Below are 18,998 nucleotides of genomic sequence, written 5' to 3' on the forward strand. Positions count from 1 at the left end.
GTTCTCAGATGAACACCTCTGGCTCCGTGTCCCAGAGCTGCACAGATTAGCCCGTCACTGAGAGTCCAGGACATGAAATGGGTGAGTTTTGACGAGGGGACTTTGGGAGAGGCCCAGACTGGAGGCGCTGCGGAGGGAGCGGCCCCTCCTGCCCTGGCCACCACCAATCGGGGAGCCAGGCTATGATCCTTTGGAGTCCCTGATGTTGAGAGACAGGGCTGGGGCAGGGTACCAGGATGCCCCGGGGCGGTGGAGGAAAGAATCCCTGCTGAATCTCTGTCCTCCAAGGCTGAACTAAGTCTGCAGCCCCGCCCCCAGCTGGTCCCCCACCCTAAGGCCCACTAATGGGCCTCTGAGGCCCACAGTGCCCTGGTCGTGTCGAGCCTAAGTGATGATAAAATCGACAGCAGTTTAATTGGTAATTTTAATCCTGGACAGAGCAGTAATGGCGTTACTAATTGGATCGTTAGAGATTTGTGCTTTATGGCTGTGTAATTAGAGGAGCTGTGGGGGGCCGGGGTGAACTGGGGGGCCATGTGGGGCCAGGGGCAGGGAGCAGCAGGCAGGGCCCCTTCCCAGGCTGGGGCTGGGTCACCACCGGGACCTCTTGCTCATCTATTGCTCCTTCCAAGCAGGTCCCCCGGGGCAGTGGAGTGAGGGAGGTCACAGTTAGGGGTCTGTTTGTGCCTCTCCCAGAACTATCATGTTGGGAGGAGCAGGCCTTGGGGTCCATTACACAAAAAGACCCCAAATCTCATAGCCCAGCTCCCTACAGAACAGGGCACAGGGGTTCCCACAATCCCAGCCCTTCCCTGCACCCTCATATACGTGTGTCCCCTGTGCTCATGTGGGCTCACACTGTTCTGTGCAGCCTTGTCCATGGGCTTACTGTGGAGCCACAATGCCGTGGCCTTGCAGTATGGCCCCCAGGACTCTGGGTGACCACAAAGTGTCCCCATTTTAGAATAAGAAAGGGTCTTAGGTTCTCCCACCCTGCTCACTTCTCATATGGGGAAACTGAGGCCCAGAGAGGGGAGCGGACATCCTGTGTGTGTTCCATGCTAGTCTCATATGTTTATGTGAGGCTTACATCCCTGAACACCGATATTTGGTGGGTTTTCGTCACGCGTGAGACTGCCACTCTGCACCTGTGTGAGGGAGGCACGTGGGCCGGAACGCGGGCCCAGCCCCCACCCCTGGCACATGGGGCATGTGTTGTCAAGTGTGGAGGGGAGGCAGGGCGGAGCATCCTTTGGATTGGATTCACTATGCCTGGCACTCAACAAATCTTTGCTGTATTAATTAATAAAGCAAAAAAAGAAAAAAGAGAAGGAGGTCTGGAAGGAGGACAGAGAGATCATGGGCCAAGGGCTTCTGTCACATGCCCCTCTCATTGGTCCCCTAGCCTACCACTGGTTGTTCTCCTAAATACAGGCCACGGTCCCCTCACAGCCCTGCAATGGCATCCACCTTATTCCAAGGGAGGGCCAAAGTCACGAGGGGCCCCAATACTTCCCTCCTCACCTCTCCGCCCCCACCTGCCCCCTGCTTACCTGGCGGTTCCTGGCGGAGTGTCAGGCACACTCCTACCTCAGACCTCTTGGCGCTGGCTGTGTTTGACACACTCCCGCTAGACATCTTCATTGCTCACTCCTTAAGCTCTTTACTCAAAAATCACCCTCCCAGTGGGTCTTCCCTGACCACCCTAGCTTTAAAAATTATGTTTAAAAACACACATCAAAAGACAAATGGTGCCTGTTCTCCCACTGCCCTGCTTGTCCTGGCTTGAACATACCACAATGTAACACACATGGATTCTTCCTTCTTCCTCTCTCTCTCTCTTCCTTTCTTTCAAGTTTATTTATTTTGAGAGAGAGAGAGAGAGAGAGAGAACATGCAAGTGGGGGGGGGGGCAGAGAGAGAGAGGAAAAAAGAGAGAGAGAATCCTAAGCCAGCTCCACATTGTCAGTGCAGAGCCTGAGGCGGGGCTTGAACTCACAGACTATGAGATCGTGAACTGAGCCGAAATCAAGAGTCAGATGCTCAACTGACTAAGCTACCCAGGCGTCCCTTGATTCTCCTTTCTTGCTGGTACTGGGTTTTGTTCACTGCTGCATCCCTAGTGTTGTGACATATAGTAGGTGCTCATATATAGCTGTTGAATGAATGAATGAATGAATGGGAGTGTCCCTACAGAGGCAGCCCTGGGAGGTGAGGGCGGGTTGTGGGAAGTGTGCAGGTTGAGGGGGCAGGAGGCAGATGTTGGGCAGGGACTGTGGCTGAGGCACCCCTACCTGTGAGCCCTTCCTTCTGGCTGACCTGGCTCCCACCTCCTGCAGCAGCTCAGTTAGGAGACAGTGCCTGGCGACCTATATCAGCAAATTAGACAGACGGGGGCCGGGGGGAAATGAAAGTGTCTTCCTGCCAAATGTCCACCTCAGTGCCCTCCACCTGATGGCCATCAACCCAACCTCCTCTCCCCTTCTGCCAGGTCATCCCGTGGCCTCTGACTGCCTGCTTCCTGGTCCCCCCACAGGAAGTGGCTGGCTACCTCTGGGCTACTCTCAGGGACTCTAAGGAGACCCCTCCTCTGCTGGCCCTATCTCCCTGTTCCCAAGCAGGAGACAGTGCCTGAAATGCCACTACCAGCACTGAGGTGGCTTGCACCTGGGCCCAGCACTGGGGTCCAGAGTTCTCAATAATGCCCTGCCCACCCGCCTGGCCCCACTGCCTTAAGCTTCGTCAGGTGATGTATGGCCCACTGGGCCTGCCAGGAAGTGACAGCAGATGGATGGGCAGTGCCGAAGGGTGGGCTCAGAGCCAGGAGCAGAGAGCAGAGAGGGGGGAGGTGCCTGGCTCCAGAGAAAGCCATTCCCGGAATGCCACCCTCCCTGACCGAGGGCAGGACGGGGAGTACCAGAGTAGTCTCAGACATGGCTCCCACACAATGGCCCTAAGTGTGAGGAAGTGGAGGGATCTGGGGGGCTCTTGGCTCCTCAGGGCATCTCTCCAGGCCTCAACTTCCTCATCTGTAAAATGGCAATGATGCACCCAGTGGGAGGTGGCAGGAAGGGTCAACTGAGAGAATGCATAGCAAGCAGAGTCCCCAGACTCAGGGGTGCTCTAATCACCAACCTTCAGCCTTGTTAGGCTTGGTGCTGGCCAGGGAGGGGTGGTCCCTAAAATTCTGCTTCCTTCTTCCTGTATCTCCCCACCTGACCCCCTCCCCCATCTTCCCTCTCCTGGCCTTTGGGAGAATCGCACATCCAGAGATGGACTGGCAAAGTTCTGTTCGACCTCACTCCCATTTTCCAGAGGGGAAAACTGAGGTCTTGAGAGAAGAACCTGGTCAAGGTTAGTTAGGAGGACTTGTTAAGACCCCTCGTGGTGATTGCTGAAAGAAGTGCCTTCCCCACTGTGGACCCGGGAGGGTGGGGAGTGGGGGGCCCATGCAGCTGCCTAGCAGGTGGACAGTGCTGGGCACGGGGAAGGGGACTGGGGGACAGGGGTGCAATGTGGTTGCTTTGGCCAAGTCAGGATGCGCCAGACACCGCCATGGGCTCTGTCTGCGTCCAAGGAGACCAGGACACCAGGCGGGCGGACGGCATGTCCTTGCTGGCTGGTCCTGGAGGAGGGATGGGGAGTAGGGGGGAGGGTCATTCTGGGAACCGGGGCTGCCTGCAGGGCCAGGCGGCGTCTCCTGGCATCTGTTCACCTGCCCTGCTCCCCAGAGGAGCACGGACTTCACGTGGGTCTCCCAACAGCTATGGGCATGTGACGCAGATGTACACGGACAGGTCTGGTGGATGTGTGAGGGGGCGTGGGCATGCACGGGTGCATGTGGGCATGTCAGACCTGGTGTGTGCACATGTGTGGAGGCTGATATGCACATGTAGAGGTCTTAACGCCTGGGCCCCAAGAACCCAGGGCCAGGGCAGAGCAATGTGGGCACTGCACGCATCTATGTGGGCAGTGCACTTTGCACATGTGGGCCTCTCTGTACACTCGGGCATAGATGAGATGTTGACATATGTCAGTGGGTATGAGGAAAGACATGTGCTCAGTCAACACCCACCAGGTCCTATACAAGCTCGGTCTCAGCTTTAATCAAAAGGAATCGTGTCGGGGCGCCTGGGTGGCTCAGTCAGTTAAGAGTCTGACTTCAGCTCAGGTCATGATCTCACGGTTGGTGAGTTCGAGCTCCGTTGGGCTCTGTGCTGACAACTCGGAGACTAGAGCCTGCTTCGGATTCTGTGTCTCCCTCTCTTTGTCCTTCCCCAGCTTGTGCTTGTGCTCCCTCTCTGTGTCTCTCTCTCAATAATAAATAAATAAACAAAAAAATTATATATATAAAAAAGGGACAGTGTTGGCCCCCCCATTGTCAGTGGGGAAACAGGGCGGCTGCCTGCCTAAGGCTACCGGGATTCCTGCCTGTAAATCCAAGAGAACACCCCCTGCCCTGTCCACCTCACAAGGTGGGACACGAGTTTGGCCCTGAAGAAAGGCTCTGCCCAGATCACAGGCCCTATTCTGGAATGTTAGGCTTGCTCTGGACTTGTTCTTCTGCGTAGTGACAGGGTGGGATCATGGAATCCCAGGGTTGGATGGGCCTTTGGGGTCACTTGGGGCAGCCCTCTGCTGCTAACTGGGGGATTGATGGCCAGTACCCTTGTGAAGGAGGGAGCCCCAGCTGGAGGGCCTCACTGTCCCCTCCTTGGGGCCTGCTTCCTCACCTATAGAATAGAGCAGCCTCCCCAGCTCCTCTGGGGCCAGGGGACAGGTAAGGGGAGGAGGAAGGGCTGCTGGAGGGCTGAGACCCAAGGTCAGCTCAGGGACGAGGCGGTGGTCCCAGCGTGCTCTCCTGCCAGTCTGGGAGGGGAGATGAGCCGGGGGTTGTGGGGAGAGGGAGGCTGAAGGGATCTGAGGCAGGGAGACGGGCCTTCCAGTTCAGTTAGTGAAGGGATTTGTCATTTTAATGATGTGATATTTCTTGCCTGGCTCCGGTCTGTGGCAGCACGAAGGGGACAGCTGCCTCCCTGAATGAGGTGGTGCCTGTGCTGGTGGAGGGTGTCCTCGGGCTACAGCACCCGGCCAGGCTGAGCCTGGGGACAAGGCTTGGAGGCCGGGGTTTTGGGGACCACTGGCCATCATGCAACTGCATCTCTAGTCCAGCTCTGCCTCTCCCTCCTTGCGTGACCTTGGACGAGTCCTTCCCCAAACTGAGGCTCAGTACCATCTGTGAAGTGGGGCTAATACCGTCACCCTGGCTGTTGGCTCTGGCATCTTTCACATCCTCCCCTTTGCTGTCTCTTCCAGTCCCACCACCGGGACTCTCTCTTCTGCTCCTGAATTTCTGCAGACCCTCAGCAGGCCCCCTCCTTCCAGGCAACAGGGTCTTTTGGAAGTGCCGACCTGACTCTGGCTCCTTATCACTCCGCCTCCCCTGGCCCCCTGCCCCCATCCCAGCTCCAGGCCATAAGTGTCCTGAACTTGTCCCAGCTGCTTGAGCATGTCTTGCCCTTCCTCGCTTCCAGGACTTTGTAGAAGCTGCTGCCTCTGCCATCACCCTGGTCCCTCAGGTCTGGCCAGAGGCCTCCTCTGGCCTTCATAGCCACCCTTTATTTGCCCCCCGACCACATTTTGTTACATTGGAGGGTGACAGCTGGTTTCCCGGTTTGTCTCGCTTGCTCTGTGTTCCAGCACATAGTAGGCCCTCAGTAAGTGTGTGATTGTTGAATGACCGAACAAGGGGCTGCAGAGCTGCCCTCCTGACCCTGGCGTGCAGCAGCGGGGATGTGGGTGGCGGCTGCAGTTAGGGTGGCCCAGTGGGTGGCCTATCCATCAGCCTGGCGCTGCGCCTGACCAGATGGAGCTGAGCCCCTGGGGAAGGGAGAGGAAGGAAAGATCCATCACCCAACCGGTTGGTCTGCGGGTGTGTGGGTGTGTCGCACCTGCCCCCAATGAGATCCTCATTCATCATGCTGTCCCTGGGATGCTGGGATGGGAAGAGCAGGCGGCAACCCCTCTGGCAGCCCCTGTGGGGCCTGAAACTTCAGGAAGTCTGCAGCTCTCTCATGCTCGGTAGGGGGGGCGGGGGAGGAATTGAAGTCTGGAGGAGGGTGGCAGGAATTAAAAGTGGGGACTCTGGGGCCAGACCAACCAGTGTTTGAGTGACAGCTCTGGGACTCACTTCTGTGACCCTGGGTAAGTCTCTGGCTTCTGGGAGCCAGTGTCTTCATTCATAAAACGGGGACACAGCCGTGCCCTCTCGCCCAGAAGAGGATTCGTGGAGACGAGGCTCCATGCGCCCCTTCCCTGGCCTCTGCTCCTCCAGCTGGCAGGGGAGGAGGAGGCAGCAGGGGCTGCCAGTGGTAGGGCCAGCGGATTCAGGGGGTACTGGCTCATTGGGCATTAGGGGGAAGGAGACGTTGATGGATGCTCCTCTGGGCCAGAGGGGCTGGGGGAGGGTGTGGCTGAGTGATGACAGGCCCCTGGTGATTACAGCTCAGCTGACCCAACCAGCTGGCGGGGGGGGGGGGGGTGGGGGGGGTGGGGGGGCCGCCCCAGACTCTCTCCCAGCAGGAAGTCAAGGCGTCCCCCCTCAGCATTTTAATTATAAAAGCAAACACTTTCTGAGCTAGCATTTCACCCAAATGCTAGCACAATAGCCTAGGGAGTGGAGTAAGATCCTGGGGGCATTAAGATCCTCACACCACGGAGGGGGAAACAGAGACCCTTTCCTGCATTCAGCAAATATGTACTGAGCACCTACCTACTCAGTGCCAGACTCTGTGCTGGGGAAATCAGACAAGAAGGTTTGGGCCGCCTGCTTTCCCCAGATACTCTGGAAGTTGCAGGTGGATCAGGACTGAGTTTTGCACCCAACGTGCTGCATAAACAAGGATATGTCACCATAGCATCCCTTCGGGGAGTGCATGCTCCCTGGCAGTCACGGGGCACACTCGGTGCCAGGCCCAGTGCTGGGCACTGAAGGTGCATTGTCTCATTTACTCATCCAAGGCAGACATCAGTGACTCCATTTTCTAGCTTCAAGAAACGCTAAGCGCTAAGGTGACTGGCTTGGAGACCCCCAGCTGGGAACAGGCCGAGCCCACATGTACGTCCAGGACTTGCGCTCTTTCCACCTTCACAGGGCCACATATCCTGGCTGGGTATGGTTCAATGAGGAGCTGCCAAGTTGGGGGCTCAGGAATGAATGGGCACATGTACCCCAGTGGAGCTAAGCCCAACCCAGAATCCCCAATTCCTCCTGTGCTGCAGGGGCGAGGGCCAGGACTATAGCCTCTCCTCCCAGAATCTGATCCCTTCCTCAGACAGCCCCTCCCACACCTGTCCTGCCCTGGGCTTGGTCCCTCTGCGGAGCCCCTCAGAAGGTCTGTGGCCACCCGCGGGTAATGTAAGGGGCGGGGGGGGGGGGGGGGCTCTGTTTCATCCACTCTGAGCTGGGCCAGAGGGAGAGACTCTCCTCTGAAGCTGAGAAGCAGAACGATCCCAGGCAGAGAGGTCGGATGGGCACTCCTGAGCCTCAGTCTCCCACCAGCTCACATGAGGGCAGTGGGACGGCACGGGGGGCTCTCGTGGGGCCTCGAGATGCCACCAGATAAGGATCTACCTGGGAGCTGCCGCCACGAATGGGGCCCTGGTGTGTATTGTGGTGAATGCGGCCCTACTGGGGCCGCTGAGGATCAAAGAGAGAGACCAAGTATCCCAAGGCAAACATCACTGCTATTATTTTCACACTCCTTAGTGCCTGGTCAGAGCAGGTGTTCAGGGGACTTTGTGGCCCCGACCCCAGGCAGACAGGGTTGGTGCTGTGGTGGGGTGCTAGAGCCTGCTCTCCTGAGCCAGGCCTGGTGCTGGACTGGCCAGAGCAAGCTTGGGGGCTCAGGGAGGGGCAGTGCTTGGCCTATGCTGACCTACCCAGTGGAGCAGAGCCGGCTGTAATGAAGTGGGTTAGCCCCAGGCTGGTACTGATTTCATGTTTCAGTGGCCACTTCCCAGCTGGTAAATGTCACTGGAGAGAGTAGCCGTGGCACCTGGCATGGGCCCAGTCGAGGGTAGGGGCGGGCAGGCTGCCAGAGGGGCTGGGGATGCCCATGGAATGCTGACGCTGGCTCAGGGTTCCCAGACCCTCCAGACACTCCCCACCCCCAAGTCCCAAGGGGTTGTGCCAGCCAGCTGCAGCTGTCACCCACTCAGGGACATTTGCAACCACCAGCCCCTCTCCGGCTGTCAATCCACAAAGGCTTGAGCCCCAGTGCTGGGAGGTCTCTGCACACCATGGGCCACATCCCACCCCTCTTTTCATTGGGGTAAGTTCAGGATGGTCTGGAGGGAGGCACAGCTTCCCAGGGCACACAAGTGGGAGGCTGAGCTCTGGGAGATCCCCTCCTGGCCCAGGACAGCCCCTCCTGCCCTGAGCTGTCTCCTTTGATAACTGAGTCAGGAACAAGCTAATAGCTATAACGGCACAGCGGCCGGCCTTGTTTAATAAACTCTCACTGCGGCAGGCACTGGCTCAGAACCTGGTATCTTGTGACCCCATTCATTCCCCCATGATCACCCTGTGGTCAGTGGGAGCTGATTCCATCATGCAGGGGAGGAGCGTGAGGGTGGAGAGACCAAGCCCTCTCCTCCAGGCAGTACTGGAAGCGGGACACCCCCACCCCTACTCCAGCTCTGCTGTGCCACCTACAGTCCTCAAGGGACCCTGTCTCTGTTCAGCTCCCCACCCCAGAGGAGATGGGGCCTGGCCCACCTGTCTTCCCTGCATCTGCCTCCCCTTCCCCAACTCCTGGGATTGCCAGGAAGCAGGAGGTGGGGTGGGGGGTAGTCTGGGGGTGTGGCCATTCCTCTGCTCATCTTGGACTCTCAGCAGCCCTCAGCCTTCGAATCTGGGCCCATGAGTGCTGTGGGGAGGGAGACAGGGGGCGCATGTCCATTCTAGGTCTGGACTTGGGTAGGCGCTGGGCCTCCTGAAAGACTAGGAAGCAAGAGGGCTTCCGAGGGGCGAGGGCTGTTCCCTCCCCTGTGCCCTCTTTCTCTCCTGCAACCTCCTTCTGAAGACAAGATCTGCCCAACCCACACCCAACCTAGACTCAACATCTCCTAGGTGTAACCACCCTAAGTGGCACGGATGAGCTACTGGCTGACAGGACGTGCGGTGGCTGATGCCAGTCCTGCTGCCGGAGGGTCTGGAGCAGTGCCCCTGGGGCAGACACACAGCAGCCCCTGAGCCAGGCCTGCCTATAATGCTGTGACTCTCACAGAGTGACTGCTGGGGCCCCTCAGCCCTGTGGGAGCCATCCCCGAGTTCTCTGCATCTCCTGGCCCCCACGGCTGCCCAAGGAGCTCCCTGAGGCGGGCCGCATCTATGCAACCACTGCCTTACCGGGCCTCTCCACAGCCGGGACAGGCCACAGCAGAGATTGGCAAATGGAGGTCCTGGGTTTGGGCTGGGGAGGGGGCTGTCTCTGGAGCCGGATGGCCTCTAGGAACAGCGGGCAGCTCACAGGCCTGCCTTGTTGGGAAAAGATGCTCCCCCTTCTCGTGTTTGCCGGGATGTTCCTACGTGGGGCGGGGAGCCCTGGCATCCCCAGCCGCTCTCCCCCTTCCACGGGAAAGAGGAGGGAGGAGAGAAAAGCCGTATTAATAAAAGAATAGGATACTGCGACTAACTCCGCAGCGTGTGCAGCTCAGAATAGCAATGTGCTTTCTCAAGGCAAACAGAACTCCCCAGGTGTTAATGCAAATTCACTCCAGTTAAGATGAAAGAGGGTTGTTTCCCCCGTTGCTGGCTAATATGAAGGACTTAATAGATTCAGCTTCAGGAACTTCAGGCTGGGAGCAGGAGGCTGGGGGAGGGATGTAGGCGTGGGCAAAGAAGGGAGGTCCCCACGGGGCTTCGGGGCAGAGCAGCCGCCACGGTGCAATGGTGAGGCTCCTGCCACCTCATCCTCTCCCCGGGGCACTGCTCGAGAGGATGCAGCAGGAAAGCCCAAGGTGGCGATGCCAGCCCCGTCCTGGTGCCCAAGGCCTGCCCTTCACGTTAACTCAGGTGCTGGCACCACCACTGGCCGCTCCATCATTTGTGCCAGAGGAGCGTGGGGGCTAAGAGAAGGGACAGGGCGGACCTGGCTGTCTGTGCAGGGCACCTGGTTCACCCAGGTCTTGGCCAGCGGCCCATGGCTGCTGGGCTCCCTGTGGGGTGAAACTGGTTTGACAGGGCCTTGGGGAGACCAGCCTGAGGAATTCCTTTAGAAACATGATATTCAAGGGGCGCCTGGGTGGCTCAGTCAGCAAAGCATCTGACTCTTAATCTCTGGTCAGGTCATGATCTCAGGGTTCATGAGTTCAAGCCCTGCATTGGGCTCCACGCTGACACTGTGGAGCCTGCTAGAGATTCTTTCTCTCCCTTTCTCTCTGCCTCTCCCCAACTCATTCTCCCTCCCTCTCTCTCTGTCTCTAAATAAATAAATAATCTTAAAAAAAATAGAAACATGATATTCGGAGACGATTGGAACAAGAAAGGGCCCCAGAGTTCCTCTTGTCCAAATCTGACCTTTTATAGCCAAGAACTTGGAAGCCCAGAAAGTGGAGAGACTTACTCAAGGCTGCCCAGCTGCAAGCAGACAGCCTCTGAGGGACCAGACTCCAAGGCCTGCTCTCCTGAAGTGCAGGCTGGGAGCCCGAGTGGTCCTCTGTGGGACACAGTCCGGGTGGCTCTGCCAGCCACAGGCCCCTTCATCCCATGGGAGGAGAGGTAGTGCCCTTCTCCAGCCCGGGGTCCCTGGGTTAAGCTGCCTAACCCAGATCGAGCCCAATTGGCTCACCTATTTCCCCCAGAATTATCCTCCTTTGAAAACTGCCCAGGGTCGCAGCTGGGCCAGTCCAGGGAGGGTGGGGTGGGGGACATCACGCACTGCATGGGGCTGCCTGCAGCAGGGGCCCTGGGAAGGTGTCTCTGGGCTCAGCTGGGGACAAAGGGAGTCTTCAGGGAGATCCAGGGGGACAGTGGGTGGGAGCGAGGCTACCCCCACGGATCCACTTCTACTTGTCTGAATTTCACTCCGGTCTCTCAGGGCAAATGGCACAGCAGGTACTCGTAAGGAGACACCTCCGCAGCCTTCTTCCCTTTTGTTTACTGACTTAATTCCTTCAGATCAAAGACTGCCCCTTCCTCCCCTAGCAGGCAGGCGGGGGAATTACATTATTTATATTGGAAATGGGCAAGACTCCATGGGGACTTCTTCCTTATGCCTGATAAGAGAAAATTAGGTCACTGTCATGCCTCCCTGGTGTCTGAGGTTGGGTTTTTACAACCCAGGCACCCACAGGCTCGGGAAGAGCTCCAGGTGCAGAGCTAGCACTGCCCACCCAGCCCCTCTCCCACCCTGAGCCTCCAGTAAATTATTGACCGGAGCAGCGGGTATTAATGTGACAAATCCAGAACATCCTTTCCATGCAGCCCCAGCCTGGGTTATCTATCATCTCTGGGGCTTTGCAGCTGGCACTGGGCAAACACAGCGAGGACAAACAGGCCACATGCAGGTTCATTAAGCTCCCGGTGCAGGTGGAGGGATGGGGCCCACGTGGGGCCGCCAGTGGGCTTGACCCTTCTGAGCCAGGGCTTCCTCTGGGTCACCACTGCTCTTTTCTCTGCCTCCTCCCGCACCGCCCACCCTTACCCCCACAAAGAAGCAGCCAGATAAAGAGCCACTGTCACCAAGTGGCACTGTGCTTAGAGCTCTCTTATCGATTCCCACAAAACCCTTGCCTCGGGTCACAGGGCTGGCAAGTCGCTGAGGAGGGATTTGAACCCAGGTCTGAGTTGCAAGTCAGAAAGGACTGAAGCCTTCAGCTGTGTGGTCTCCTTAGCCTTCTCCACGGCTGGGTGGAAGGGAAAAAAATTGGTTTCTTCACGCGCGCCGTTCCTATTGCTCGTGAATAATGGCGATACTGCCACGTCTCCTCACCCCTTTTTTCTTAGAAATCAGAGTACTTTTTGCATCTGTTCCTCACGTTATTCTGACAACACCCCAGAGGTACCCAGAGACATTCTTGTCCACCCTCTTTTCAGAGAGGGGAGCAAAGTGTCTGGCCCTGCAGGAAAGGGGGAGCCAGGAGCGAGCGTGCGGCTTAGCGGAGGGCGAGGCAGGCTCTTGCTGCTCTGACTGCGGCACTCTTCAAGAGATGTCTTGGTTTCTTCGGCTCACAGGCAACATGCCAGGTGCTATTCTGGGGCTATGGCCCCAGTGAGACGGGCATCAAGTGGGAACCGGGAGAGAACACGGCGAGGGTTCCTCTCTGAGTGAGTCAATTCAGGTGCTCGCAGTGCTGATGAAGGGCCCTGAGCTGGCTCCCCATAAGCGAGCTCCGGACTCCCCACCAGAGCCGGGACTGTGGCCACAGCAACCTGCCATAATGCAGTAATGACAGGCTGCCAGGGAGCCCCGTCGCAGCCAAGAGGGGAGAGGAGCCCTTGGTATCTCTGGCCTGGGCTGTCTGAGGGGAAGACACTGGATATGCAGATGGCTCAACTTTCTCTTCCTCAGACGTGCAAGAAATTGGATTCGACGCGGTTACACCAATACCTTTCCACCCAGAGTCCTACTGCTAGGATTCATCCTTCTCCGTGGGTGGCTCCCTATCCATTCCCCCAAAGCAAAGGCTTCTGAGGTGGGCAGCCCTGGGAACAGCTGCCAGGCACTCAGCTCTCAGGCGACGACCAAACGCAAAGGACCAAGTGCCGGCAGGGAGGTCAGAAGGAGCCGCTCAGGGACCCCATGGGACCAGGCTGCAAACGCTAACATTAAACATGCAGGTCTGGCCAGCAGCTTTGGGTTTACAGCACCATCAAAACAAATTTTAAAAAAGCAGAGAACTCAACTGGTCTCCTCGATACCAAAATACCAGGCAACATTATTGGTTCTAACCCCACTTGATGGAGACCTTGGGATCTGTATGAACGTATTCCTATCTTTTGGCAGTCAGTGGTTGGTTTTAAAAAGTCAAGTAAAAATATTGTCTGGGCATCTTCAAGTGATCAGTATTTATGAATTACTTTCTCTGGCTCACACTACATAGGAATTTCCAATCACTGAAGATAACATAATCTACATTTTTTTAAAAAGTTTATTTATTTTGAGAGAGAGCACAAGCACGAGCAGGGGAGGGGCAGGAGGGAGGAGAGAGAGAGAATCCCAAGCAGGATCCGCACTGACAGCGCAGAGCCGGATGGAGCTCAAACTCACAGACCGTGAGATCATGACCTGAGCCGAACCAGGAGTCAGGATGCTTAACCAACTGAGCCACCCAGGCACCCCCATAATCTACATTTTTAAGAAATGAAGCAGCTTCATATTATTTATCTAATAGTCTAATTAGTTATCAATTCTATAAATTGAAAACTAACAAAATATTACCTATAAAATGTTGCAATTTAAAAAAATTTTTTTTGCTAATGGTTACATTTTGAGAGCGAGCTTCGCAAGCAGGGCAGGGGGAGAGAGAGAGGGAGACCCAGAATTCAGAGTAGGCTCCATCCAGGCTCTGAGCTGTCAGCACACAGCCCGATGCGGGACTCGAACCCATAAACTGTGAGATTATGACCTGAGCTGAAGTCAGATGCTTAACTGAGCCACCCAGGTGCCTCAAATTTTGCAATTTTCTAACTTTACAATTTCAAACATATCTTTCCAAAATATATAAAAAAAGCTGTATTTACCTCTGACTCCTGGAAATTTTTGCGTATTCTGATAGGTTATTTTCATGATTGGCCTGTACAATGGAGACCTGAAATGTATTCTGACTCGTGGCAGGCAGCACTGTGGTCCCTGAGAAGTCCTGATAACACATTGTGCCACTGGAATCTTTCATTTTAGGCTGCATGATTTGAGATAGAATTATCCTATAGTAGTTGTGGTCTTAAAGGATTTTTATTGATTGAAAAAATAGAAACAGAACAAAAAAATGTAAGCTCCACAGCAATGCTTCCCAACCCCAAGTGTGAGTCGTGTGGCCCTGTGGCAATAGCTGGCCTCATCTGTCCCACAGCCAGTGCCCAGCGCCCTGTTGGCTCTGCAAGCCCCCCCCCCCCCCCCCCCACCTTCCAGAGCCCAGAACGGGGACACCTGGAAGCAAGCAGAGGCACCTTGAAGGGTTGCCTGGTCCAGCACCCTAGTTTTCAGGTCTGGAATTGAGGACAGGCAGGGGGTGTGGAGAGTAAACTGGCACTGGGACCCTGTCCAGGGACTGCTCCATGACCCTGAGTGCCCACAGGACAAAGGAAGAGCGTTCCCAGGTGAAGGTAGAGTAAGGGGTGCTGTCATCGGCCTGGAAAAGGTGATCCTTCTATCACCAGTGACACGGGGCCGGAGTTGGGGTGCTGGGCAGTCAGGGAGGGCAGAGGTCCCGTCTCCTCAGAGCCCCCAAGAGTCGGCCCTACCACCCAGCCCAGCTTGCCGCCTCAGTGACTAGGGCATCAAGCAAACCAAGGAAGCCCAAGACACTTTTGACAGCTTAGAATTTTTATTAAAACAATCATTTAAATTACAACAATCCCCGGAATAGAAAATAGCCTTCCATGGTCTGGCCCGGACAGGAGGCAAGACCCAGGCCCCACTGGAACGAGTGAGGTTTGACATCTTTGAAAACGGATGGAGCTTCTCTGGAAGCCCACGAGGGGCTCGCCTGGCCCCAGGGCAGCTGGAAGAGGCTGTCTCCCCACTGAGGTGGACCCTCCGGGGGCTGCAAGGCCCTAGCCCTGTCAGCGAGCAACACTTAGTCACCGTCCTGGTTGTCAGACTCTGGATTTGCTGTTTTGATTTGAAAGAGAAAAGAGGGAGAGAGAAGCTTGTCCCCAAGCTTACAAAACACAGTCACTTAAGAAGTGTTATGTAATGCCATGGGGTATTGTCTAGCGGGGCCTGGTGGGTACATGAATAACTGAGCTGATGTCACAGGTCAGAGCGCTGCTGGGACTGAGGTGGGGCCTCAGTCAGGGTGAACGGTCAGGTCTGTCTGTGTAGACAGAACCGCTAAGGGCCAACACCCTAGCCTTATGGAGTGTCACTAGCTGGGCAGCCCAAGAACCATCAGAAGCACTTGTAATGAAATAATTGTGGCCAGGCCATGCCCTCAGTGGAGGCTTCCTGACTTGATAAGCTCCCATGGCCTAAAAATGTTCACTTGAAAAGAACACAGTCACCTGAGCCTCGGCACAAGTCCCTGAAAACCAAGCTCCTCTTTTATTCTGTTTCCTTCCACTGTGGCGCAGGACTTTTCTAAAGGCCACCATCCTCTCCGCCTACCCGTCTTTGGGAGGTACGCGCCAGCTCCCGCCTCCAAGGAGAGCTGAAGTGTTCCTGGAGGAGCGAGGCTCTGCTGGCCCTCCTGAGTCGGCTCTCGGGCCCGACGGTGCTCCTGCCACAGCTCAGATGCCAGCTGGCTCCCTCGTGGCCACATGGCTCGGCATTTCCCGGACTTGGAACACACACACAGCAGTTAAATAATAAAAAAAAAACAAAGCCCGACAACATTTATATAAACCACCACCATGCTCCTGTGCCCACAGCCACTGTTACAGATTAAATTTACAGGTCAGGAGGAAAGTAACTCGTCATGGAAATTCAGGGATGGGTGATGTGCCTGGAGAGACAAAGCCTCAACACAAGAGCCAGGCCCTACATTACAGATGCCTTAAGACTCCCCTCACTGTGACCGCATCTCAGGGGAAGAGGCTTTTGAGGGACAGGGAGACATAAGGAAACTCTCTCAGCCACAGCCATCTACACTGAGCATCCAGATGTGGAGTCCCACCCTGTATATCCTAAGGGGTTTGAGTGACACACAGGGCTGGCTTCCTCAGGGCAAGGGGGCCCAAAAGGGGGCTGGCCAGCCCGGGACACCGTTAGGTCAGCCTGACCGTGGAAAAAAGGCAGGATCTCCGTGAACTTCTAAGTTTCTCAAAACCACATAGGATTGCCAGAGACACCTCTGCTCTCAGGACATCTCCAGGCCCTCACGTGTCCTCACTTAATAAGCCTCTTTTCACTGGTTCTGACTTTATCTCCTGCTCTGCATAACAGCCCCACTGGAAGGATCCGAATGGCTGGCAGGTCACAGCAGCACCACCAAACCATGGAGAAAAGGAAGGGCAAGAAAGTGGCCCCAAACGAAGGAGCATGGTGCTATGGGAGGGGCTCCGTGACCCGCTGCCGCCCGAGTGGAAGGGGGCTGTGCACCAGCAGGTGCAGAGCACCGATGGCGAGTGGACACCTGGCTTGTGCATCTGGCTTGTGCTGGGAGGAGCACACGGGATCCCACATGGCCCAAGGGGGAAAAAAAATAAAGGGCTATCTGCCCCTAAAGGGCAACACCCAAAGGAGGCCCGGTACAATCAAGGCTTAGGAAGGGCTTGCTGGCATATGGCCCAGGAGGAAAGGTGATTCAGGCAGCAACACAGACTGAGGCCACAGTGAGAAGTACTTGTGGGGCCACAGAGTCCCAGCCAGGCTACCAGGTGCTGACTACACCTGACCGGGGAGTCCCCCGGTGGCCCGCCACAGGCAGGAGAGACTAAGGCTGAAGGGCGGTGAGAAAGACACGCAGCTCCCGCCTGCCTCTCGAACCCTGGTCTGCGGTGGCAAGAGGAAGGCAGCGAGCGTTCTGTATGGAGCAGATTCCTACTCAGTTCTGCTGGGCCCCCGGCCCCTCTGCTGGCAGCCGACCCCTCATCACAGCTCCTGCCTAAAGTCTTCCCCTAGTCACAGCTGCCTTTCCCATTCTCCACCAGCTGGCAGCCAGAGCGCAGCCTCGGGCGGGGGGGCGGGGGGGTGGCGGGCTGAGGACACATCGCGTGGCTTGTCAGGAGCCACAGGCCAGCTCACCGACGATATGTAGCAGGCAGACTGGCAGGCAGGCCGCTCTGGGCCTGCGCTCGGGTGGGCCACACTTCTTCGCATGCCAGTTCCTCACCAGTGGAGGAGATGAACGTTCTGGAGCCAGGGTGGGGTGGGGGCGGTGGTACCAGGCTCCCTGTCTCCAGGGCTCCTGCACACTTCACTCCCCGGGGCTCGGGAGGTCAGCACTGGACAGTGAGACATAGACCCCAGGGTGCCTTTGACAAAGGAAGTTTGGAACCCCACATTAGATGAGGAAAGACAAATACTTCTTTAAAATGTTTAAAATGAACTAGAACCCCACGAGAGAGCTCTCTGCAGGTCACAGTTCAAGGCAATTGCACATGAAGGGGGCTGGGCTCTCCACTCAGCTGGGGAAAGTTCCAGAGCTCCCATGGAAGCCCCCAGCCAGCCCACCTATGATGACTCCCACGGTGTCTGACCCATCCCTCTGGTGCCGGGAGCAGCAGGTGTGACAGATCCTGGGCTGGCTGGGCACCTGCTAGAGCTCTTCAAAGAAGGCCACTCGGGACTTGGCGCTCTGCAAGGTGAGCTGCAAGGAAGCAGAGAAGAAGTTGAAGGGCGCTGGATTTCTGCTTTTATGACAGGTGCCATCCTGCCTTGGGGACTAACCTCAGGGCTGGTTTGGAGTGGAAGGGAAGGCTGCTCAGACAGATATTCAAGGAGCTGGCGGCCAATCCCAAATAAGTTTCCAGATTTGCCCAAGAACTCAAATTAGGAAGTGACAAATGAGGACATGCCAGGAGGGATGGCTGGTGGACAGAAGCATGTCAGCAGGAAAATGTCATCAACATCATCTTTTCACAGAGGGCAGGAGCTCCCTGGACACTGTAAGAGATTCTCACATTCTCGTCTACGAGAGTGTCTAAGATGCTTCTGTGGGGCTCCGTCTGCGGTGGCGCCAGCCTGGGATGCTCGTCCTCTCCAGGGCTCAGAGGACCGGCTTGGCAACACAAGCCTCAGGCAAGGCAGGCCTGTGTCAGACAAGGAGGAGAGTGTCCCTCCCACTCCTGGCTCCCCAGGTAGCCCTATAGCAGACTTGCCCATGACCTGGCAGTTCACAGGGGGTTTGCATCTACAAGCTGGGAGGCAATGAGCTTTCTGGTTGGGGCTGGTTCGGGCAAGGGGGACAGTCCCCAAGGGGCAGTCCTCTGTCTGGAAACTTAAGGCCTTCCCAGGAAGGATGCTGCCCTAAGAAGCACAGGGCTGGGAAGATGCAGACAGGCAGGATCAGGGGTTGAGCTCTTGGCATGGTAGAAAAGGCACTAGAATCTGTGACCTCCGGAATTGCTGAACCCTCAGCCCCTGAGACTCTGTAGGCCACTTCCCAGGATCTCCCCAAACAGAAGCATCTGGCACGGACACTTTCCAGCACCTGCTCCCCCTCCGGAAATCACCAGTTTGGGTGAGACTGTGTATTCCACATCCAGCTCCTGGACTTCATAAAGGAGGGTTTTCAGGGAAGGTGGACACAGAGCACACAGTGTTCATCTTCATATCCCCCAAACCCACTTAGCTTACTGCTTCACACCTAGTAGCAGCTCAAACAATGTTTGTTGAATGAATAAGATGTAGGCTCTTAAGGAAATGGTGTGATGCATGGGAAAGGCAAGAGCTCCACATGAGGCTAAGAAGGCCCGGACACTAATTCTTTTCCGTCACCAGCTCGCTGTGTGGCCTCCGTGGACACCCTTGACTTCTCTGAGCCTCTTTCCTCTGGAGTTAAACCATGGAAGTGGGTTGGATGGTCTGGCCCATTCCCTGGACCTCTGGCAGTCTCTAAATCTGAAAAGTCCGTGGTACCATCTTGCCTCTCTAAAGGGTGGGGGAGGGAAGCTCAAAACCGATCCCTTCTCCATCAAACACAGGCGGCGTCAGTGTGCTCAAATGAGACAGCTTGAGAGCTGGCTCTTTAAACCCTGCCAAATCTTGTGGCCTTGAAGTTCCTGACTAACAAGCTGAGTGCAGGGACGCGTCTGGGCTGTCTTCGTCAGTGGAACCAATTTCAGAAGCCCTCTGGAAAGCCCAGCTCTAATGGGAATGGAGAGGGCTTTC

General features: G+C 56.2%; 1 protein-coding gene across 11 annotated transcripts in view; it reads right to left on the reverse strand.

Moving 5' to 3' along the window:
* Nucleotides 1-14,528: 14,528 nt before the first annotated feature.
* NF2 (neurofibromin 2) overlaps nucleotides 14,529-18,998 on the reverse strand; it is an 80,785-nt gene continuing 76,315 nt past the window's right edge. For all 11 annotated transcript variants that reach the window (XM_043557961.1, XM_043557962.1, XM_043557963.1 and 8 more), the window contains one exon: nucleotides 14,529-17,475. In XM_043557961.1, the coding sequence (XP_043413896.1) occupies nucleotides 17,425-17,475 (51 nt within the window). In that variant the 3' untranslated portion in view covers nucleotides 14,529-17,424. The remainder of the gene's footprint in view (nucleotides 17,476-18,998) is intronic.

The sequence above is a fragment of the Prionailurus bengalensis genome, chromosome D3, assembly GCF_016509475.1.
Source record: "Prionailurus bengalensis isolate Pbe53 chromosome D3, Fcat_Pben_1.1_paternal_pri, whole genome shotgun sequence".
NCBI lineage: Eukaryota > Metazoa > Chordata > Mammalia > Carnivora > Felidae > Prionailurus > Prionailurus bengalensis.